This window comes from Lissotriton helveticus, chromosome 6 (genome assembly GCF_964261635.1).
Source record: "Lissotriton helveticus chromosome 6, aLisHel1.1, whole genome shotgun sequence".
Lineage (NCBI taxonomy): Eukaryota > Metazoa > Chordata > Amphibia > Caudata > Salamandridae > Lissotriton > Lissotriton helveticus.
The window spans coordinates 602,363,855-602,388,112 of record NC_136067.1 but is presented as its reverse complement, the minus strand read 5'-3'; the positions used below and the strand labels follow the sequence as shown (position 1 = coordinate 602,388,112).

General features: G+C 46.4%; 1 protein-coding gene across 1 annotated transcript in view; it reads left to right on the top strand.

Annotated features, from left to right (window-relative positions):
* LOC144762794 (CD109 antigen-like) overlaps positions 1 to 24,258 on the top strand; it is a 771,981-nt gene that overhangs the window by 613,548 nt on the left and 134,175 nt on the right. The window contains exon 25 of the mRNA XM_078648064.1: positions 7,202 to 7,430. Coding sequence (XP_078504190.1) covers positions 7,202 to 7,430 — 229 coding nt within the window. The remainder of the gene's footprint in view (positions 1 to 7,201; positions 7,431 to 24,258) is intronic.

Sequence of the window (24,258 nt, the reverse complement as noted above, 5' to 3'; positions counted from 1 at the left end):
AGTTATTGTGCTTTTATTTTCATATAAAAAAACTTTTTATGTCAATTTTGTCATGTTTTTAATAAAATGTATGTGTAAATTTGTTTTTATAAAATTTCAATGAATGCAAAATACCATCCTTTGTTACAATAAATGTAATAATTTTAATGAACAGTACCTCTATTTCCTGATCATTCTTTACCTCTAGTTTTATTACTTATGTATTGTTGAAATTTGCTTAAATTCTTTGAAACCATATTATCATTGATTAGCTCCTATATGTAAATTTGTTACTGTGTGGGGTGCCTTATAATTGATCATACTCCGAGCTGTATCATAAATCACGGTTGATAGTAGGACTGCTTACCACAGTCTGATCTATCATTGACAACCAAAAAAAGGGAAACCTTCTTTTTTATTGATCCTATACCCATTCCCTTTTCGCTAAAAGGGTGTCTCCCTACTTTCTACATTGCGATGAATTGAAGCCATGTGGCTGTTACCTGAAAAAACGAAAGATGCTTTACTACCATGTTGAGAGAAGGATATTCAAGCCATGAAGATCCACAGCAATACCCAGCAGATTGAGAGCTGCATGAAGTCTCTTGGAGGAAGTGAGCTGCTCATGCACTGTGTAGCTCAGAGAACCAAAGCAAGAGCATTTGTATCATCAAGCAGGTTGAAGACCTGAGGAGAGTATTCCAGGACTACATATGTGGTGACTGTGCATCATCTGATGCGCATGATAACATGCCTGATGTAGGATCCCAAATGAACCAGAAACCGTTTTGCATGTTTGTTTTGCAGTCACATAATTGACATGGAACTGCCAACCCATCTGTCCATTTAACCTACCACTCTTGTTCTTATCAGTGAATGTTGGTGTAATCTGAGCGAAAATGGTTACTTCAAATAAATCTGCATATGCAATAAAAAAACATATTGATATGGGTCCCATTCCCCTCTGAAGAGAAAACAAACTAGGGTTGCCCTCTTTTCTTGCTTTGTGACTTTGGAAGATGTGTACCTTGAGGAAGTCTATCTCTTATGATGTGGAATGATCTTTCTAAGAAAATGCCTCTTTGCAAGATCACCCATATTAGTGTGAAATAATACTATTGTTTTTTTAGATACTGTACACTGGGACCCTGCTAACCAGGCCCCTGTACATGTGCTCTGACCGCTAACAACGTGTTGAATTGGTTAAAATACTAATTGCTGCATTTAACTTAACTATAAATCCCTAGAATATGGTAACCAGGGCCTGTAAGTTAAATGTGACTAGTGAACTACAGCATCTATTGTGCCACCATGAATGTAACCAGGCAAAGCTTTTCTTCAGACCTGAACCCTCAGCCAGCAGGCAGTTTTCAAAACTGCACATTATACCTGGTAAAAGACATCTTTGGCAGGTCTAAACTGTCTTTTGTAATACTTGTATGTCACCCCTCATATAGGCCATAGGGCAGGGTACATGGTATTTAAAAAGTAGGACAAGTTTACATGTTTACATGTCCTGGCAGTGAAAAATTTCCAAAGTCCTTTTTTCACTGTGCTAAGGCTGGCTTTCCCATAGAACAGCACTAGTTAAATTAGAACACATTATAATGCATACATTTAGGGGCCTATTATGATTGCGGTTTTTCCGCATCCTCCGAGCCGGCGGAAACCACCGCCGGCCCAGAGGATGCGGAGAAACCGCAGCGGACCCACCAAAGACCCACCGCCACATTAGGATGGCTGGTGGGTCCTGGTTTCCGTCCGCAGCTTTTCCGCCGCGGTTGGTTGCCATCCACCGTATTAGGAAGGGCTTAAAAAAATGCTTTTCCGCAGCGGGTTTTCCGCCGTGGAAAAGCATGTGTAACTTCACTGCGGGGGCCCGTTGCGGGCCCCCTAGGTGAAGGCGGGTGGGGGGTGCACATGGGGGGTACCTATGGTACCCCCCTGCATTTGTATGCAGAAATCGGCAGGCACCGCACGGTGCCTGCCGCTTTCTGCATACAAATGCAATCTATGCATTTTTACCATTGCGGCGGATGCAGCTCGAAGCCGCACCCGCCGCAATGGTAAAAATAGAGGATGTGACCGCCAGGGTGGCGGTCACATCCTAATTGCACAGGAGGGAACTCCGCTGGCAACGCGGAGGTTCCCTCCTGCTCTATGGTGGCGGACGGACTCCGGTCCGTCCGCCATCATAATCGGCCCCTTAGTTTGGGAATAGGTAGAACTATGATTTAAGGATGCAAATTATCAGTAATTTAGAATCCAATCAAATAGTCAGATTTTAAGTTGCTATTCTGAAAATGGCACTTTTAGAAATTTATTTTACAAACAATGGTTAGTGAGCTAAGTTAACACACTAAACAATTAAAAAAAAGAATAATTAAATATGAAAAAAACTGTGTATAAATGGGGACACCACCTTATATTGACATAATCTCACAAATAACCATGTATATAAGTAATTATATAAATATATTTAATGAAAAACAAAGGGCGCTCGAACAGTTATACTCGTACTATACACTAAAAAACATTGACAAGTGTGGACGCAAAAAAAAGTGGTAGAGAAAAATACAGGACTCCCCTTGAAATATTTTGAAATCTTGGTCTGATAAGGGATGAGTACTGTTGCGTGCAGGAAGATTGTTAAGAAGTCTATTGTCCTGATGATGACCCTTAAAGCAATTCCGGGTCGAAACGCCGTTGACGCGTCTAACATGGCCTAAATCAGAGATTACACTATATTTTGATTGGGTAATGTGTTAATTGTTGTATGCATATTTTTCTCTGCCACTGTTTTTTGAGTTAACACTTGTCAATGTTTTTTAGTGTATAGTACGAGTGTAACTGTCTGAGCGCCCTTTGTTTTTCATTAAATTTATTTTTTATAATTACTTATGTACATGGTCATTTGTGAGACTATGTTAATATAAGGTGGTGTCCCCTTTTATATACAGTTTTTTTCATATTTAAGTATTCTTTATTTAATTGTTTCTTTTTTTTAACTTAGCTCAAGAACTATTGTTTGGAAAATAGCTATTGTTACTCCTGGTTCTTGCTCTATGGTTGACCTTGTGGTTTGTAAATCACTTTTAGAAAGTTGGCATTTTCCTGCATAAAGCCTCTGGTAGCCCATTCAAAGTTAATCCACAATTGTCACCTGGCAACCTGCTGGGAGATGCAAATGGCTCCCATGAAAGGGAACAAAAGGGCATTCAATGAGAGATAGTAGTTGTGACCTCCTCCTGACCAGATGGCATGGGGATGTACCCACCAAATGCACAGACTTCATATTCGCATCGCCTGTCATAGACAGATGGCTCTCACCATGCCTGCCGAGTAGCCAGATTGGCACCAATCCCCATGGGGGCGGGGACTTATTCCAGTACAGAACAGGTTTGCAGGGGAGGGGGGTTAGACTTCTCTAAAACACACCTCAGAAGTGTGGCCAGAGCTCTGCACGAAGGAAGAAATGTTCTGCCATATTAATTTAAGGTAGAGGGGGCACTGTGGGATTGCAGTTCAGTAAAACGCTAAACAAGTGATGCAAATGAGGGTGAGGTCACCCCAGGGAACATATACCCCATTGGTTTGGGAGTGGCAATGAGATTCCCTCACCAACAGGCTGGCACTAGGTATAAGAGTGGCTTCCTCAGTTCCCTCCTCAGAACATCTCTAGAACTGCAGAAAACAGATGAAGGACTGCAGCTGCTGTTTATCCTGTCGAGAGATAGCCCAAGGGTTGGCCATACTCTCCACTTGGATACAGGACAGAAGAGTGGACTTCAAGGTCTAGCAGCGTAGCCTCTTGTTCAGCAGCAGGACCAACAAAGCAGCAAGATGCCTAAATCTCTGCTGAGCCTATATGACCAGTTCCAACTGGTTTGATCTGGACCATGCCGATGGCTTCTGAGAAATTTTGTCCTAATCCCAAAATGGGGCCCAAAAGTTCCTGGAACCTTGGTTGTTGTTAGAGTGTTCTCTTTTTCTTTCCAGTATTGCGAAACAGGATACTTGGAAACTTTTTCTGAACATTTCACAAAAAGGTCCAGAAGCTACCACCGACCTGATGTCAAACTGCCAGTCGGACTCAACTTGCTGGTTCACGCCACTGATAGGATCCTATGACACCATAGATAACACTCTTTCTTTTTGCCACACTAGTCCCTTTCATTGACTTTGGGCTTTTAAACAAATAATTTTTCCATTATTATATCTTTTTTTTTGCATTGGTATTCACCTTCATTTCAAATACATTTCTGTTCAGCTCTCCTTGTTTTGTACCATACATCACATTTAAGACACATCAATTTACATACAACATCTATATACACAAAACATTAACTATACACCATATATACACTTCCGATTATGTCGTAATTTCATTCATGAACAATTGATAAAGATTCCTCATATAAAATCATCATACACATGATCGATACTTGGTCTTGTCAAAAAGAGTTAATTTTGTCCTCTCTGTCCTACTTGAAATATCAAGACTGTCTGACTGGGGTCAAATCCTTCTTTTTCCCTCAGTCGCATCTATTTTTAAAGTCCTATATAGGGTCCGGGATCTATTTTTACAATTATGCTCCGCGGGGAAATTAATCCTTTCCACTGTACGTTCCCATGGAGGGGAATCTGAAGTGCATAAAGTCCTCCGAACCGCTATTTATTGCCAACGCGTTTCGACCTTCTCTTATTAGGACCAGATGTTATTTTCGTGTACGGTCTTCCTCAGGGCTGTGTGCTTTTGTAGTAGGACATCATTGTACACCTGTATGATGTAATAATCAGTTTCAATATGTGTATTTTATAATATACTATGGATCTTTTGTCAGCTTGAGACGCTTGACACTGTGTTATCACGGACCCCTTGTCTTCTACGTCCTCTGTGAACGGTTTGGTTCTCTCAGTTCAGGATCTTGCCGCTAAGTCTTCTTGGTTTTAGGAACAGATGTCTTCTCCTATGGAAATGGTAGAGGAGGGTGTACATTACTGTAAAGACTCTCTATTACTTTTTGTTGTCTACAGTGCCCCTATTCTTGGTGTGTTTGTGGACTCATTTATCGGGTGGTTCACTCGGTACTTAGTTCTTTATAATTTGTTGACTGTTACCCACTGGTTTCTACCTCCCGGCGGCTTAGCTATGAACCCTCCTCCGTGTTTGATTTGCGCGGGTTCTATGCCTATGTAGGTTTCCGTACCTGTTTTTCTCTCGGTTTTCCGATTTGCTTTCTGTCCGCGTTCACTTCCGGGTGTTGGAGCATCTGGAAGTGTGGCTTTCTTTCTGGTTACGTTATCTACGTTAGTGTGCCTCTTGCGATTGGCTAGGGGTTGCTCCGATCGCAAGAGGCACACTAACGTAGATAACGAATCGGTATTTACCGAATTTTACATATTCGGTTAAAATTACCGAATTAATACCTACATACCATTTACCCATTCTAAAATACCGAATCGGTAAGATTCGGTATTTTAGAATAGGTAAATGGTATTAACCTGCATCTGGCCCTGAAACTTTTCTTAAACTTTTTCAAAAATGTAAAACGTTTTTTAAAATGATTAAATAAATATGTGACTTTTATCCAATTTTACAAAATATTAAATAAAAATAAGAATCAGTTTTTTCTCTTACAAAACATTAAGTTGAAAAAGTCGCATTAGTTTTCTTAGACCAGGGGTTAAATGTTCCATCTCTGCTCAAAGTTCTGGGATTACTGAAGCACAAAACACATTTGTGGTTGACTCACAAAAGCATTTATGAAAACATGAGTAGTACATTGTTGTCTCCGATGCTTTTGTGAATAAGCCCTGAAACGTCTAGATCCCCTTTAGTAAAAATTCAAAGAGGACACAATCTTTTATATTTCTACCAATTGTCTATGAATATTCAGCTTCAATTTATTTTTTTTCTCTATTTTTAGATGATTAGTGACCAATTCACAAAGCCACTTGACAGCACTACAGGAGTACTAATTTCTCATTTTGCAAAATGCCTTTAAAAACAGCAGCTGCTGCTCCTCCGTAATGGCGGTGGAACATCGCCCCACTGCTCAGCACCAGCAAATGACAAATAAAATGATAATAAAACAATTTTATTATCATTTTATCTTTCATTCCCTGACTGAGTGATCCCATTCTGCAAGTGTGGTTTGGGGCGGGCCGGGCCATCCTTCATGGAAAGCAGGGAGGAGCAGTGGTGGTCACTGTAAGTGTGCATGTCGGTTTGGCTGGCTGTTTTAGGACTGCCAAACTGGCATGCGCACTTAGATTTCTTCAACCCAGCTGTGTTGTAAAGCCGGGTGGAGAAAAGGCACAGAAGCCCTGTTCCTGAGCAAGTGTTAAACCAGCCCACTCAGGTCAATCCTGGAGCTGCTCTCATGCTGGGTAATAGCAAGAGTGGTCAGCGTCTAGATCGGGTGGGGAGTCTGGGAGCCTGTGTTGTGTGGCCTCCGAGAGCCAAGGAGCACTGAGGAGCCCGGCAGCGGGACCCGGAGCTGCAGGTAATTGTTTTATTTTTCATTCATATTTCCCCCCACGCTGTCATACCATTTTCTGTTGCCTGCAGCCACCCACCACTGGAAACAGGCCCTTCCTTCACAAGTTTAAACTGGTACTGTTGCATGATGCAAGAAATCGCTCCCTTCCTAAGCAAACTACTGCTTTGAATCTTCATTGTTCTTATTTGGGAAAATAACCATTTTATTTTTCGGAAGTAGTATAGGTTGTTCGTTTAGAAATATACATGTGCAGTTCTGTACATAACTCTAATGTCTCTGAAGTAAACCATGAACAAAACAATGGCAGCTGAAGAAGAAAAACCATGCGTATCCACATTGCCACGAAACCATGCTATATCATTCTTTTGAAATGGTGGTATCAATATTTCAAAGAAACGGTACCGGTCATAAGATGAAGTTTCACCCTTCCAATGGTTCCAATGGTCATTTAATATATTTCTCATGTTATACCCGTTGAATGATGAAACTTTGGACTGTAATACGTGATTTATGGCTGACTATGTTGCAAGCATCCATGTTTAGGTCAAACGCATCTGAGTAACATCACGTGCATTTAATGAGATTCATATATTTAACAATTGCAAAACAAGGACATAAATTAATAGTCATTGTCAGGAAAAATGATTAGAAGGCAATGCAATAGATTTTCCCTTATATATATGTATTTGTATATTTTCTGTTGACTTTCTTCATAGGTTGTCCGCTTTTGTCCTAAGATGTTTCCTTCAAGCACGTTCCTTTATAAATATTGATCCATCGGTGTTGCAGAAGACAATAACATGGATTTTCCAACATCAGAAGAAGAATGGTGAATTCTGGGAGCCAGGAAGATTGCTAAACAGTGAAATGAAAGGTGGCAACCAAAGCCCTGTTACTCTCACAGCCTACATTACATTAGCCATTGCAGAATATCCAGGACACGAGGTACTTCTTTTCAGCGGACAGAATGTAGAATTATTGTTCTTTGACATTCATTTGATATTTAATATTTATTGCGCAAACAACCAACAAACTTAGGGGTCTATAGTAGAGATCCTATTGTGATCTCTTCCAAACTATCCTAATGTGTCAATAAATACCAAAGGAATAGTAGACAAATTAAGCTAACAGACCAAATCGCCAAAATATGGGACACCCGTGATTGTCAATCCACCTCATTGATGATTCCCATCAATATCTTGTATGGATCAATATTCTCATCTGGTAATCCCGCCAGGGTATTGTGTCTCTTGATCACTGAGACAGCCAGCATACCCCCATGGTCGGCTTGGGGTAACGACCCACAATCACTTAGCTGTACCACATGATGTCGATCTGATGGGAAGGTGCAGTGCAACAAACTATAAAAGTGGTGATTAAAAAAGGATAGGGAACTTAACAGAAAGTTATTTATTGAGCGTAAGCCCCTTCCAATTTAAAAACAAGAACAGTGCAAATCAATAATCGCAGTCCTAACAAATAGCTGCGAGAGGGCCAACATGTTTCAGCCTATCATGGAAAAAGTCACTGACCGAGACAACGACGGACAGAGCGGGGTCTCAGACATCCTGAGCCAGGTCCAGGAAGAGGTGAGGTCCTTTCCCCGGGTACACTGGATGATTCTTACACACAAGGTGCCAAGGAGGAATTCAGACAGTTGAAGGAATACTATATCCTTTACTGGTGTTGATTCACTTGTGGTTTTTTTTGCATTATTATATATATTTTTTCACACATTAGTTGGCAGTAGCATTCACGTAGAACAGAGGCCCTGAAGAAAGCCTATGGTCCTTTTTCCATGATAGGCTGAAACATGTTGGCCCTCTCGCAGCTATTTGTTAGGACTGCGATTATTGATTTGCACTGTTCTTGTTTTTAAATTGGAAGGGGCTTACGCTCAATAAATAACTTTCTGTTAAGTTCCCTATCCTTTTTTAATCACCACTTTTATAGTTTGTTGCACTGCACCTTCCCATCAGATCGACATCATGTGGTACAGCTAAGTGATTGTGGGTGGTTACCCCAAGCCGGCCATGGGGGTATGCTGGCTGTCTCAGTGATCAAGAGACACAATACCCTGGCGGGATTACCAGATGAGAATATTGATCCATACAAGATATTGATGGGAATCCTCAATGAGGTGGATTGACATTCACGGGTGTCCCATATTTTGGCGATTTGGTCTGTTAGCTTAACTTGTCTACTATTCCTTTGGTATTTATTGACACATTAGGATAGTTTGTAAGAGATCACAATAGGATCTCTACTATAGACCCCTAAGTTTGTTGGTTGTTTGCGCTGTTCCTTTTTTGGGGGATCGAACTTAGGCCTGGTCTTCAAACATCCCTCTAGCCCCTCACCACCGTTTTGTTATTAGTAAATTTAATATTTATTAGCAGTAGAATATATTGTGTCTATGTGAATAAGTAAATATAGGTATCACACTTTGATCTCACCAGTTTTTAAAGGGTGGATAGATACGTAAAATCCTTGGGACTTGTTGGAACCTGTGGAGTCATGCTGTAGAGTCATGCTTCCCTGCCAGTATTCCATCATTAGAACATCTTTTAAATTTTTGCAATTTTACCCTAGTGAGCCTGCCCAGCTTGCAATGTTATTGGTTTTTATTTTGATTGAAACCCCAGTGCAATGGTCAGAGATTGAGAAGAGCATCTAAAAAGCATACCTCTTTGAGAGAATGACTACTAACCTATTTACCTGGGACTTGTGAGACTAGGACATGTGACCTTCTCCAAAGGGACAGAATCTGTTTAGGTTTTACCATAGTTAACTTAAGCTATCTGGCAACAACTCGTGTTGGCAAACACACATACATCCAACTACAGAGATGATAGCTTGACAGATAAGGATGGTGTTTGCACTGTACAAATTCGGTGCAAACTCAAATCTCTGCTATGTCCACTGGGATGACTCTTTTTCTTGTACTGAGGCTAAAATCATAAGTTCAACAATATTTAAATGATAGTGAAGCAGAACTTGCCCCACAGAAACAACAGAAAAAAGTAATTTTGAAAACTAAGAAGGTTTATTTTCAAGTTATTTCAAAAAGGGGGTGGTGATGGACAGAGTATCTGAGTTAATCAGAACACTCCTACCCAGTCAACAGATCAGGGCTTGATCCATCACCGTTTTTTAGCTCACAGCACCATCCCAGTTCAGAACCTGGCTATATGCAAATTAGTCTGTCCCTGGCCCAGTGCATCATGGGAACAGGGCAGACCAAACTACCAAGCCAATTCTTCACTGGAAAGGAAACAAGCTTCCGGGGACCGGTTTCTGGCATTACAGCCGTCTTCGGCCTGGCTTGCTTGAATCCTGATGGTGCAGTGAGCAAGGGACTCATGTCTGAGCATACCCTTCCACGCTTGTGGTGGCCAAAATATTTCAAAAAGGGGGTGGTGGTGGACAGAGTATCTGAGTTAATCAGAACATTCCTACCCAGTCAACAGATCAGGGCTTGATCCATCACCGTTTTTTAGCTCACTGCACCATCCCAGTTCAGAACCTGGCTATATGCAAATTAGTCTGTCCCTGGCCCAGTGCATCATGGGAACAGGGCAGACCAAACTACCAAGCCAATTCTTCACTGGAAAGGAAACAAGCTTCCGGGGACCGGTTTCTGGCATTACAGCCGTCTTCGGCCCGGCTTGCTTGAATCCTGATGGTGCAGTGAGCAAGGGACTCATGTCTGAGCATACCCTTCCACGCTTGTGGTGGCCAAAATATTTCAAAAAGGGGGTGGTGATGGACAGAGTATCTGAGTTAATCAGAACACTCCTACCCAGTCAACAGATCAGGGCTTGATCCATCACCATTTTTTAGCTCACTGCACCATCCCAGTTCAGAACCTGGCTATATGCAAATTAGTCTGTCCCTGGCCCAGTGCATCATGGGAACAGGGCAGACCAAACTACCAAGCCAATTCTTCACTGGAAAGGAAACAAGCTTCCGGGGACCGGTTTCTGGCATTACAGCCGTCTTCGGCCCGGCTTGCTTGAATCCTGATGGTGCAGTGAGCAAGGGACTCATGTCTGAGCATACTCTTCCACGCTTGTGGTGGCCAAAATATTTCAAAAAGGGGGTGGTGATGGACAGAGTATCTGAGTTAATCAGAACACTCCTACCCAGTCAACAGATCAGGGCTTGATCCATCACCGTTTTTTAGCTCACTGCACCATCCCAGTTCAGAACCTGGCTATATGCAAATTAGTCTGTCCCTGGCTCAGTGCATCATGGGAACAGGGCAGACCAAACTACCAAGCCAATTCTTCACTGGAAAGGAAACAAGCTTCCGGGGACCGGTTTCTGGCATTACAGCCGTCTTCGGCCCGGCTTGCTTGAATCCTGATGGTGCAGTGAGCAAGGGACTCATGTCTGAGCATACCCTTCCACGCTTATGGTGGCCAAAATATTGCAAAAAGGGGGCGGTGATGGACAGAGTATCTGAGTTAATCAGAACGCTCCTACCCAGTCAACAGATCAGGGCTTGATCCATCACCGTTTTTTAGCTCACTGCACCATCCCAGTTCAGAACCTGGCTATATGCAAATTAGTCTGTCCCTGGTCCAGTGCATCATGGGAACAGGGCAGACCAAACTACCAAGCCAATTCTTCACTGGAAAGGAAACAAGCTTCCGGGGACCAGTTTCTGGCATTACAGCCGTCTTCGGCCCGGCTTGCTTGAATCCTGATGGTCCAGTGAGCAAGGGACTCATGTCTGAGCATACCCTTCCACGCTTGTGGTGGCCAAAATATTTCAAAAAGGGGGTGGTGATGGACAGAGTATCTGAGTTAATCAGAACACTCCTACCCAGTCAACAGATCAGGGCTTGATCCATCACCGTTTTTTAGCTCACTGCACCATCCCAGTTCAGAACCTGGCTATATGCAAATTAGTCTGTCCCTGGCCCAGTGCATCATGGGAACAGGGCAGACCAAACTACCAAGCCAATTCTTCACTGGAAAGGAAACAAGCTTCCGGGGACCGGTTTCTGGCATTACAGCCGTCTTCGGCCCGGCTTGTTTGAATCCTGATGGTGCAGTGAGCAAGGGACTCATGTCTGAGCATACCCTTCCACGCTTGTGGTGGCCAAAATATTTCAAAAAGGGGGTGGTGATGGACAGAGTATCTGAGTTAATCAGAACACTCCTACCCAGTCAACAGATCAGGGCTTGATCCATCACCGTTTTTTAGCTCACTGCACCATCCCAGTTCAGAACCTGGCTATGTGCAAATTAGTCTGTCCCTGGCCCAGTGCATCATGGGAACAGGGCAGACCAAACTACCAAGCCAATTCTTCACTGGAAAGGAAACAAGCTTCCGGGGACCGGTTTCTGGCATTACAGCCGTCTTCGGCCCGGCTTCCTTGAATCCTGATGGTGCAGTGAGCAAGGGACTCATGTCTGAGCATACCCTTCCACGCTTGTGGTGGCCAAAATATTTCAAAAAGGGGGTGGTGATGGACAGAGTATCTGAGTTAATCAGAACACTCCTACCCAGTCAACAGATCAGGGCTTGATCCATCACCGTTTTTTAGCTCACTGCACCATCCCAGTTCAGAACCTGGCTATATGCAAATTAGTCTGTCCCTGGCCCAGTGCATCATGGGAACAGGGCAGACCAAACTACCAAGCCAATTCTTCACTGGAAAGGAAACAAGCTTCCGGGGACCGGTTTCTGGCATTGCAGCCGTCTTCGGCCCGGCTTGCTTGAATCCTGATGGTGCAGTGAGCAAGGGACTCATGTCTGAGCATACCTTTCCACGCTTGTGGTGGCCAAAATATTTCAAAAAGGGGGTGGTGATGGACAGAGTATCTGAGTTAATCAGAACACTCCTACCCAGTCAACAGATCCATCACCGTTTTTTAGCTCACTGCACCATCCCAGTTCAGAACCTGGCTATATGCAAATTAGTCTGTCCCTGGCCCAGTGCATCATGGGAACAGGGCAAACCAAACTACCAAGCAAATTCTTCACTGGAAAGGAAACAAGCTTCCGGGGACCGGTTTCTGGCATTACAGCCGTCTTCGGCCCGGCTTGCTTGAATCCTGATGGTGCAGTGAGCAAGGGACTCATGTCTGAGCATACCCTTCCACGCTTGTGGTGGCCAAAATATTTCAAAAAGGGGGTGGTGATGGACAGAGTATCTGAGTTAATCAGAACACTCCTACCCAGTCAACAGATCAGGGCTTGATCCATCACTGTTTTTTAGCTCACTGCACCATCCCAGTTCAGAACCTGGCTATATGCAAATTAGTCTGTCCCTGGCCCAGTGCATCATGGGAACAGGGCAGACCAAACTACCAAGCAAATTCTTCACTGGAAAGGAAACAAGCTTCCGGGGACCGGTTTCTGGCATTACAGCCGTCTTCGGCCCGGCTTGCTTGAATCCTGATGGTGCAGTGAGCAAGGGACTCATGTCTGAGCATACCCTTCCACGCTTGTGGTGGCCAAAATATTTCAAAAAGGGGGTGGTGATGGACAGAGTATCTGAGTTAATCAGAACACTCCTACCCAGTCAACAGATCAGGGCTTGATCCATCACCGTTTTTTAGCTCACTGCACCATCCCAGTTCAGAACCTGGCTATATGCAAATTAGTCTGTCCCTGGCCCAGTGCATCATGGGAACAGGGCAGACCAAACTACCAAGCCAATTCTTCACTGGAAAGGAAACAAGCTTCCGGGGACCGGTTTCTGGCATTACAGCCGTCTTCCGCCCGGCTTGCTTGAATCCTGATGGTGCAGTGAGCAAGGGACTCATGTCTGAGCATACCCTTCCACGCTTATGGTGGCCAAAATATTGCAAAAAGGGGGCGGTGATGGACAGAGTATCTGAGTTAATCAGAACATTCCTACCCAGTCAACAGATCAGGGCTTGATCCATCACCGTTTTTTAGCTCACTGCACCATCCCAGTTCAGAACCTGGCTATATGCAAATTAGTCTGTCCCTGGTCCAGTGCATCATGGGAACAGGGCAGACCAAACTACCAAGCCAATTCTTTACTGGAAAGGAAACAAGCTTCCGGGGACCGGTTTCTGGCATTACAGCCGTCTTCGGCCTGGCTTGCTTGAATCCTGATGGTGCAGTGAGCAAGGGACTCATGTCTGAGCATACCCTTCCACGCTTGTGGTGGCCAAAATATTTCAAAAAGGGGGTGGTGGTGGACAGAGTATCTGAGTTAATCAGAACATTCCTACCCAGTCAACAGATCAGGGCTTGATCCATCACCGTTTTTTAGCTCACTGCACCATCCCAGTTCAGAACCTGGCTATATGCAAATTAGTCTGTCCCTGGCCCAGTGCATCATGGGAACAGGGCAGACCAAACTACCAAGCCAATTCTTCACTGGAAAGGAAACAAGCTTCCGGGGACCGGTTTCTGGCATTACAGCCGTCTTCGGCCCGGCTTGCTTGAATCCTGATGGTGCAGTGAGCAAGGGACTCATGTCTGAGCATACTCTTCCACGCTTGTGGTGGCCAAAATATTTCAAAAAGGGGGTGGTGATGGACAGAGTATCTGAGTTAATCAGAACACTCCTACCCAGTCAACAGATCAGGGCTTGATCCATCACCGTTTTTTAGCTCACTGCACCATCCCAGTTCAGAACCTGGCTATATGCAAATTAGTCTGTCCCTGGCTCAGTGCATCATGGGAACAGGGCAGACCAAACTACCAAGCCAATTCTTCACTGGAAAGGAAACAAGCTTCCGGGGACCGGTTTCTGGCATTACAGCCGTCTTCGGCCCGGCTTGCTTGAATCCTGATGGTGCAGTGAGCAAGGGACTCATGTCTGAGCATACCCTTCCACGCTTATGGTGGCCAAAATATTGCAAAAAGGGGGCGGTGATGGACAGAGTATCTGAGTTAATCAGAACGCTCCTACCCAGTCAACAGATCAGGGCTTGATCCATCACTGTTTTTTAGCTCACTGCACCATCCCAGTTCAGAACCTGGCTATATGCAAATTAGTCTGTCCCTGGTCCAGTGCATCATGGGAACAGGGCAGACCAAACTACCAAGCCAATTCTTCACTGGAAAGGAAACAAGCTTCCGGGGACCGGTTTCTGGCATTACAGCCGTCTTCGGCCCGGCTTGCTTGAATCCTGATGGTCCAGTGAGCAAGGGACTCATGTCTGAGCATACCCTTCCACGCTTGTGGTGGCCAAAATATTTCAAAAACGGGGTGGTGATGGACAGAGTATCTGAGTTAATCAGAACACTCCTACCCAGTCAACAGATCAGGGCTTGATCCATCACCGTTTTTTAGCTCACTGCACCATCCCAGTTCAGAATCTGGCTATATGCAAATTAGTCTGTCCCTGGCCCAGTGCATCATGGGAACAGGGCAGACCAAACTACCAAGCCAATTCTTCACTGGAAAGGAAACAAGCTTCCGGGGACCGGTTTCTGGCATTACAGCCGTCTTCGGCCCGGCTTGTTTGAATCCTGATGGTGCAGTGAGCAAGGGACTCATGTCTGAGCATACCCTTCCACGCTTGTGGTGGCCAAAATATTTCAAAAAGGGGGTGGTGATGGACAGAGTATCTGAGTTAATCAGAACACTCCTACCCAGTCAACAGATCAGGGCTTGATCCATCACCATTTTTTAGCTCACTGCACCATCCCAGTTCAGAACCTGGCTATGTGCAAATTAGTCTGTCCCTGGCCCAGTGCATCATGGGAACAGGGCAGACCAAACTACCAAGCCAATTCTTCACTGGAAAGGAAACAAGCTTCCGGGGACCGGTTTCTGGCATTACAGCCGTCTTCGGCCCGGCTTCCTTGAATCCTGATGGTGCAGTGAGCAAGGGACTCATGTCTGAGCATACCCTTCCACGCTTGTGGTGGCCAAAATATTTCAAAAAGGGGGTGGTGATGGACAGAGTATCTGAGTTAATCAGAACACTCCTACCCAGTCAACAGATCAGGGCTTGATCCATCACCGTTTTTTAGCTCACTGCACCATCCCAGTTCAGAACCTGGCTATATGCAAATTAGTCTGTCCCTGGCCCAGTGCATCATGGGAACAGGGCAGACCAAACTACCAAGCCAATTCTTCACTGGAAAGGAAACAAGCTTCCGGGGACCGGTTTCTGGCATTGCAGCCGTCTTCGGCCCGGCTTGCTTGAATCCTGATGGTGCAGTGAGCAAGGGACTCATGTCTGAGCATACCCTTCCACGCTTGTGGTGGCCAAAATATTTCAAAAAGGGGGTGGTGATGGACAGAGTATCTGAGTTAATCAGAACACTCCTACCCAGTCAACAGATCCATCACCGTTTTTTAGCTCACTGCACCATCCCAGTTCAGAACCTGGCTATATGCAAATTAGTCTGTCCCTGGCCCAGTGCATCATGGGAACAGGGCAAACCAAACTACCAAGCAAATTCTTCACTGGAAAGGAAACAAGCTTCCGGGGACCGGTTTCTGGCATTACAGCCGTCTTCGGCCCGGCTTGCTTGAATCCTGATGGTGCAGTGAGCAAGGGACTCATGTCTGAGGATACCCTTCCACGCTTGTGGTGGCCAAAATATTTCAAAAAGGGGGTGGTGATGGACAGAGTATCTGAGTTAATCAGAACACTCCTACCCAGTCAACAGATCAGGGCTTGATCCATCACCGTTTTTTAGCTCACTGCACCATCCCAGTTCAGAACCTGGCTATATGCAAATTAGTCTGTCCCTGGCCCAGTGCATCATGGGAACAGGGCAGACCAAACTACCAAGCAAATTCTTCACTGGAAAGGAAACAAGCTTCCGGGGACCGGTTTCTGGCATTACAGCCGTCTTCGGCCCGGCTTGCTTGAATCCTGATGGTGCAGTGAGCAAGGGACTCATGTCTGAGCATACCCTTCCACGCTTGTGGTGGCCAAAATATTTCAAAAAGGGGGTGGTGATGGACAGAGTATCTGAGTTAATCAGAACACTCCTACCCAGTCAACAGATCAGGGCTTGATCCATCACCGTTTTTTAGCTCACTGCACCATCCCAGTTCAGAACCTGGCTATATGCAAATTAGTCTGTCCCTGGCCCAGTGCATCATGGGAACAGGGCAGACCAAACTACCAAGCCAATTCTTCACTGGAAAGGAAACAAGCTTCCGGGGACCGGTTTCTGGCATTGCAGCCGTCTTCGGCCCGGCTTGCTTGAATCCTGATGGTGCAGTGAGCAAGGGACTCATGTCTGAGCATACCCTTCCACGCTTGTGGTGGCCAAAATATTTCAAAAAGGGGGTGGTGATGGACAGAGTATCTGAGTTAATCAGAACACTCCTACCCAGTCAACAGATCCATCACCGTTTTTTAGCTCACTGCACCATCCCAGTTCAGAACCTGGCTATATGCAAATTAGTCTGTCCCTGGCCCAGTGCATCATGGGAACAGGGCAAACCAAACTACCAAGCAAATTCTTCACTGGAAAGGAAACAAGCTTCCGGGGACCGGTTTCTGGCATTACAGCCGTCTTCGGCCCGGCTTGCTTGAATCCTGATGGTGCAGTGAGCAAGGGACTCATGTCTGAGCATACCCTTCCACGCTTGTGGTGGCCAAAATATTTCAAAAAGGGGGTGGTGATGGACAGAGTATCTGAGTTAATCAGAACACTCCTACCCAGTCAACAGATCAGGGCTTGATCCATCACCGTTTTTTAGCTCACTGCACCATCCCAGTTCAGAACCTGGCTATATGCAAATTAGTCTGTCCCTGGCCCAGTGCATCATGGGAACAGGGCAGACCAAACTACCAAGCAAATTCTTCACTGGAAAGGAAACAAGCTTCCGGGGACCGGTTTCTGGCATTACAGCCGTCTTCGGCCCGGCTTGCTTGAATCCTGATGGTGCAGTGAGCAAGGGACTCATGTCTGAGCATACTCTTCCACGCTTGTGGTGGCCAAAATATTTCAAAAAGGGGGTGGTGATGGACAGAGTATCTGAGTTAATCAGAACACTCCTACCCAGTCAACAGATCAGGGCTTGATCCATCACCGTTTTTTAGCTCACTGCACCATCCCAGTTCAGAACCTGGCTATATGCAAATTAGTCTGTCCCTGGCTCAGTGCATCATGGGAACAGGGCAGACCAAACTACCAAGCCAATTCTTCACTGGAAAGGAAACAAGCTTCCGGGGACCGGTTTCTGGCATTACAGCCGTCTTCGGCCCGGCTTGCTTGAATCCTGATGGTGCAGTGAGCAAGGGACTCATGTCTGAGCATACCCTTCCACGCTTATGGTGGCCAAAATATTGCAAAAAGGGGGCGGTGATGGACAGAGTATCTGAGTTAATCAGAACGCTCCTACCCAGTCAACAGATCAGGGCTTGATCCATCACTGTTTTTTAGCTCACTGCACCATCCCAGTTCAGAACCTGGCTATATGCAAATTAGTCTGTCCCTGGTCCAGTGCATCATGGGAACAGGGCAGACCAAACTACCAAGCCAATTCTTCACTGGAAAGGAAACAAGCTTCCGGGGACCGGTTTCTGGCATTACAGCCGTCTTCGGCCCGGCTTGCTTGAATCCTGATGGTCCAGTGAGCAAGGGACTCATGTCTGAGCATACCCTTCCACGCTTGTGGTGGCCAAAATATTTCAAAAACGGGGTGGTGATGGACAGAGTATCTGAGTTAATCAGAACACTCCTACCCAGTCAACAGATCAGGGCTTGATCCATCACCGTTTTTTAGCTCACTGCACCATCCCAGTTCAGAATCTGGCTATATGCAAATTAGTCTGTCCCTGGCCCAGTGCATCATGGGAACAGGGCAGACCAAACTACCAAGCCAATTCTTCACTGGAAAGGAAACAAGCTTCCGGGGACCGGTTTCTGGCATTACAGCCGTCTTCGGCCCGGCTTGTTTGAATCCTGATGGTGCAGTGAGCAAGGGACTCATGTCTGAGCATACCCTTCCACGCTTGTGGTGGCCAAAATATTTCAAAAAGGGGGTGGTGATGGACAGAGTATCTGAGTTAATCAGAACACTCCTACCCAGTCAACAGATCAGGGCTTGATCCATCACCATTTTTTAGCTCACTGCACCATCCCAGTTCAGAACCTGGCTATGTGCAAATTAGTCTGTCCCTGGCCCAGTGCATCATGGGAACAGGGCAGACCAAACTACCAAGCCAATTCTTCACTGGAAAGGAAACAAGCTTCCGGGGACCGGTTTCTGGCATTACAGCCGTCTTCGGCCCGGCTTCCTTGAATCCTGATGGTGCAGTGAGCAAGGGACTCATGTCTGAGCATACCCTTCCACGCTTGTGGTGGCCAAAATATTTCAAAAAGGGGGTGGTGATGGACAGAGTATCTGAGTTAATCAGAACACTCCTACCCAGTCAACAGATCAGGGCTTGATCCATCACCGTTTTTTAGCTCACTGCACCATCCCAGTTCAGAACCTGGCTATATGCAAATTAGTCTGTCCCTGGCCCAGTGCATCATGGGAACAGGGCAGACCAAACTACCAAGCAAATTCTTCACTGGAAAGGAAACAAGCTTCCGGGGACCGGTTTCTGGCATTACAGCCGTCTTCGGCCCGGCTTGCTTGAATCCTGATGGTGCAGTGAGCAAGGGACTCATGTCTGAGCATACCCTTCCACGCTTGTGGTGGCCAAAATATTTCAAAAAGGGGGTGGTGATGGACAGAGTATCTGAGTTAATCAGAACACTCCTACCCAGTCAACAGATCAGGGCTTGATCCATCACCGTTTTTTAGCTCACTGCACCATCCCAGTTCAGAACCTGGCTATATGCAAATTAGTCTGTCCCTGGCCCAGTGCATCATGGGAACAGGGCAGACCAAACTACCAAGCCAATTCTTCACTGGAAAGGAAACAAGCTTCCGGGGACCGGTTTCTGGCATTACAGCCGTCTTCCGCCCGGCTTGCTTGAATCCTGATGGTGCAGTGAGCAAGGGACTCATGTCTGAGCATACCCTTCCACGCTTATGGTGGCCAAAATATTGCAAAAAGGGGGCGGTGATGGACAGAGTATCTGAGTTAATCAGAACATTCCTACCCAGTCAACAGATCAGGGCTTGATCCATCACCGTTTTTTAGCTCACTGCACCATCCCAGTTCAGAACCTGGCTATATGCAAATTAGTCTGTCCCTGGTCCAGTGCATCATGGGAACAGGGCAGACCAAACTACCAAGCCAATTCTTTACTGGAAAGGAAACAAGCTTCCGGGGACCGGTTTCTGGCATTACAGCCGTCTTCGGCCTGGCTTGCTTGAATCCTGATGGTGCAGTGAGCAAGGGACTCATGTCTGAGCATACCCTTCCACGCTTGTGGTGGCCAAAATATTTCAAAAAGGGGGTGGTGGTGGACAGAGTATCTGAGTTAATCAGAACATTCCTACCCAGTCAACAGATCAGGGCTTGATCCATCACCGTTTTTTAGCTCACTGCACCATCCCAGTTCAGAACCTGGCTATATGCAAATTAGTCTGTCCCTGGCCCAGTGCATCATGGGAACAGGGCAGACCAAACTACCAAGCCAATTCTTCACTGGAAAGGAAACAAGCTTCCGGGGACCGGTTTCTGGCATTACAGCCGTCTTCGGCCCGGCTTGCTTGAATCCTGATGGTGCAGTGAGCAAGGGACTCATGTCTGAGCATACTCTTCCACGCTTGTGGTGGCCAAAATATTTCAAAAAGGGGGTGGTGATGGACAGAGTATCTGAGTTAATCAGAACACTCCTACCCAGTCAACAGATCAGGGCTTGATCCATCACCGTTTTTTAGCTCACTGCACCATCCCAGTTCAGAACCTGGCTATATGCAAATTAGTCTGTCCCTGGCTCAGTGCATCATGGGAACAGGGCAGACCAAACTACCAAGCCAATTCTTCACTGGAAAGGAAACAAGCTTCCGGGGACCGGTTTCTGGCATTACAGCCGTCTTCGGCCCGGCTTGCTTGAATCCTGATGGTGCAGTGAGCAAGGGACTCATGTCTGAGCATACCCTTCCACGCTTATGGTGGCCAAAATATTGCAAAAAGGGGGCGGTGATGGACAGAGTATCTGAGTTAATCAGAACGCTCCTACCCAGTCAACAGATCAGGGCTTGATCCATCACTGTTTTTTAGCTCACTGCACCATCCCAGTTCAGAACCTGGCTATATGCAAATTAGTCTGTCCCTGGTCCAGTGCATCATGGGAACAGGGCAGACCAAACTACCAAGCCAATTCTTCACTGGAAAGGAAACAAGCTTCCGGGGACCGGTTTCTGGCATTACAGCCGTCTTCGGCCCGGCTTGCTTGAATCCTGATGGTCCAGTGAGCAAGGGACTCATGTCTGAGCATACCCTTCCACGCTTGTGGTGGCCAAAATATTTCAAAAACGGGGTGGTGATGGACAGAGTATCTGAGTTAATCAGAACACTCCTACCCAGTCAACAGATCAGGGCTTGATCCATCACCGTTTTTTAGCTCACTGCACCATCCCAGTTCAGAATCTGGCTATATGCAAATTAGTCTGTCCCTGGCCCAGTGCATCATGGGAACAGGGCAGACCAAACTACCAAGCCAATTCTTCACTGGAAAGGAAACAAGCTTCCGGGGACCGGTTTCTGGCATTACAGCCGTCTTCGGCCCGGCTTGTTTGAATCCTGATGGTGCAGTGAGCAAGGGACTCATGTCTGAGCATACCCTTCCACGCTTGTGGTGGCCAAAATATTTCAAAAAGGGGGTGGTGATGGACAGAGTATCTGAGTTAATCAGAACACTCCTACCCAGTCAACAGATCAGGGCTTGATCCATCACCATTTTTTAGCTCACTGCACCATCCCAGTTCAGAACCTGGCTATGTGCAAATTAGTCTGTCCCTGGCCCAGTGCATCATGGGAACAGGGCAGACCAAACTACCAAGCCAATTCTTCACTGGAAAGGAAACAAGCTTCCGGGGACCGGTTTCTGGCATTACAGCCGTCTTCGGCCCGGCTTCCTTGAATCCTGATGGTGCAGTGAGCAAGGGACTCATGTCTGAGCATACCCTTCCACGCTTGTGGTGGCCAAAATATTTCAAAAAGGGGGTGGTGATGGACAGAGTATCTGAGTTAATCAGAACACTCCTACCCAGTCAACAGATCAGGGCTTGATCCATCACCGTTTTTTAGCTCACTGCACCATCCCAGTTCAGAACCTGGCTATATGCAAATTAGTCTGTCCCTGGCCCAGTGCATCATGGGAACAGGGCAGACCAAACTACCAAGCCAATTCTTCACTGGAAAGGAAACAAGCTTCCGGGGACCGGTTTCTGGCATTGCAGCCGTCTTCGGCCCGGCTTGCTTGAATCCTGATGGTGCAGTGAGCAAGGGACTCATGTCTGAGCATACCCTTCCACGCTTGTGGTGGCCAAAATATTTCAAAAAGGGGGTGGTGATGGACAGAGTATCTGAGTTAATCAGAACACTCCTACCCAGTCAACAGATCCATCACCGTTTTTTAGCTCACTGCACCATCCCAGTTCAGAACCTGGCTATATGCAAATTAGTCTGTCCCTGGCCCAGTGCATCATGGGAACAGGGCAAACCAAACTACCAAGCAAATTCTTCACTGGAAAGGAAACAAGCTTCCGGGGACCGGTTTCTGGCATTACAGCCGTCTTCGGCCCGGCTTGCTTGAATCCTGATGGTGCAGTGAGCAAGGGACTCATGTCTGAGGATACCCTTCCACGCTTGTGGTGGCCAAAATATTTCAAAAAGGGGGTGGTGATGGACAGAGTATCTGAGTTAATCAGAACACTCCTACCCAGTCAACAGATCAGGGCTTGATCCATCACCGTTTTTTAGCTCACTGCACCATCCCAGTTCAGAACCTGGCTATATGCAAATTAGTCTGTCCCTGGCCCAGTGCATCATGGGAACAGGGCAGACCAAACTACCAAGCAAATTCTTCACTGGAAAGGAAACAAGCTTCCGGGGACCGGTTTCTGGCATTACAGCCGTCTTCGGCCCGGCTTGCTTGAATCCTGATGGTGCAGTGAGCAAGGGACTCATGTCTGAGCATACCCTTCCACGCTTGTGGTGGCCAAAATATTTCAAAAAGGGGGTGGTGATGGACAGAGTATCTGAGTTAATCAGAACACTCCTACCCAGTCAACAGATCAGGGCTTGATCCATCACCGTTTTTTAGCTCACTGCACCATCCCAGTTCAGAACCTGGCTATATGCAAATTAGTCTGTCCCTGGCCCAGTGCATCATGGGAACAGGGCAGACCAAACTACCAAGCCAATTCTTCACTGGAAAGGAAACAAGCTTCCGGGGACCGGTTTCTGGCATTGCAGCCGTCTTCGGCCCGGCTTGCTTGAATCCTGATGGTGCAGTGAGCAAGGGACTCATGTCTGAGCATACCCTTCCACGCTTGTGGTGGCCAAAATATTTCAAAAAGGGGGTGGTGATGGACAGAGTATCTGAGTTAATCAGAACACTCCTACCCAGTCAACAGATCCATCACCGTTTTTTAGCTCACTGCACCATCCCAGTTCAGAACCTGGCTATATGCAAATTAGTCTGTCCCTGGCCCAGTGCATCATGGGAACAGGGCAAACCAAACTACCAAGCAAATTCTTCACTGGAAAGGAAACAAGCTTCCGGGGACCGGTTTCTGGCATTACAGCCGTCTTCGGCCCGGCTTGCTTGAATCCTGATGGTGCAGTGAGCAAGGGACTCATGTCTGAGCATACCCTTCCACGCTTGTGGTGGCCAAAATATTTCAAAAAGGGGGTGGTGATGGACAGAGTATCTGAGTTAATCAGAACACTCCTACCCAGTCAACAGATCAGGGCTTGATCCATCACCGTTTTTTAGCTCACTGCACCATCCCAGTTCAGAACCTGGCTATATGCAAATTAGTCTGTCCCTGGCCCAGTGCATCATGGGAACAGGGCAGACCAAACTACCAAGCAAATTCTTCACTGGAAAGGAAACAAGCTTCCGGGGACCGGTTTCTGGCATTACAGCCGTCTTCGGCCCGGCTTGCTTGAATCCTGATGGTGCAGTGAGCAAGGGACTCATGTCTGAGCATACTCTTCCACGCTTGTGGTGGCCAAAATATTTCAAAAAGGGGGTGGTGATGGACAGAGTATCTGAGTTAATCAGAACACTCCTACCCAGTCAACAGATCAGGGCTTGATCCATCACCGTTTTTTAGCTCACTGCACCATCCCAGTTCAGAACCTGGCTATATGCAAATTAGTCTGTCCCTGGCTCAGTGCATCATGGGAACAGGGCAGACCAAACTACCAAGCCAATTCTTCACTGGAAAGGAAACAAGCTTCCGGGGACCGGTTTCTGGCATTACAGCCGTCTTCGGCCCGGCTTGCTTGAATCCTGATGGTGCAGTGAGCAAGGGACTCATGTCTGAGCATACCCTTCCACGCTTATGGTGGCCAAAATATTGCAAAAAGGGGGCGGTGATGGACAGAGTATCTGAGTTAATCAGAACGCTCCTACCCAGTCAACAGATCAGGGCTTGATCCATCACTGTTTTTTAGCTCACTGCACCATCCCAGTTCAGAACCTGGCTATATGCAAATTAGTCTGTCCCTGGTCCAGTGCATCATGGGAACAGGGCAGACCAAACTACCAAGCCAATTCTTCACTGGAAAGGAAACAAGCTTCCGGGGACCGGTTTCTGGCATTACAGCCGTCTTCGGCCCGGCTTGCTTGAATCCTGATGGTCCAGTGAGCAAGGGACTCATGTCTGAGCATACCCTTCCACGCTTGTGGTGGCCAAAATATTTCAAAAACGGGGTGGTG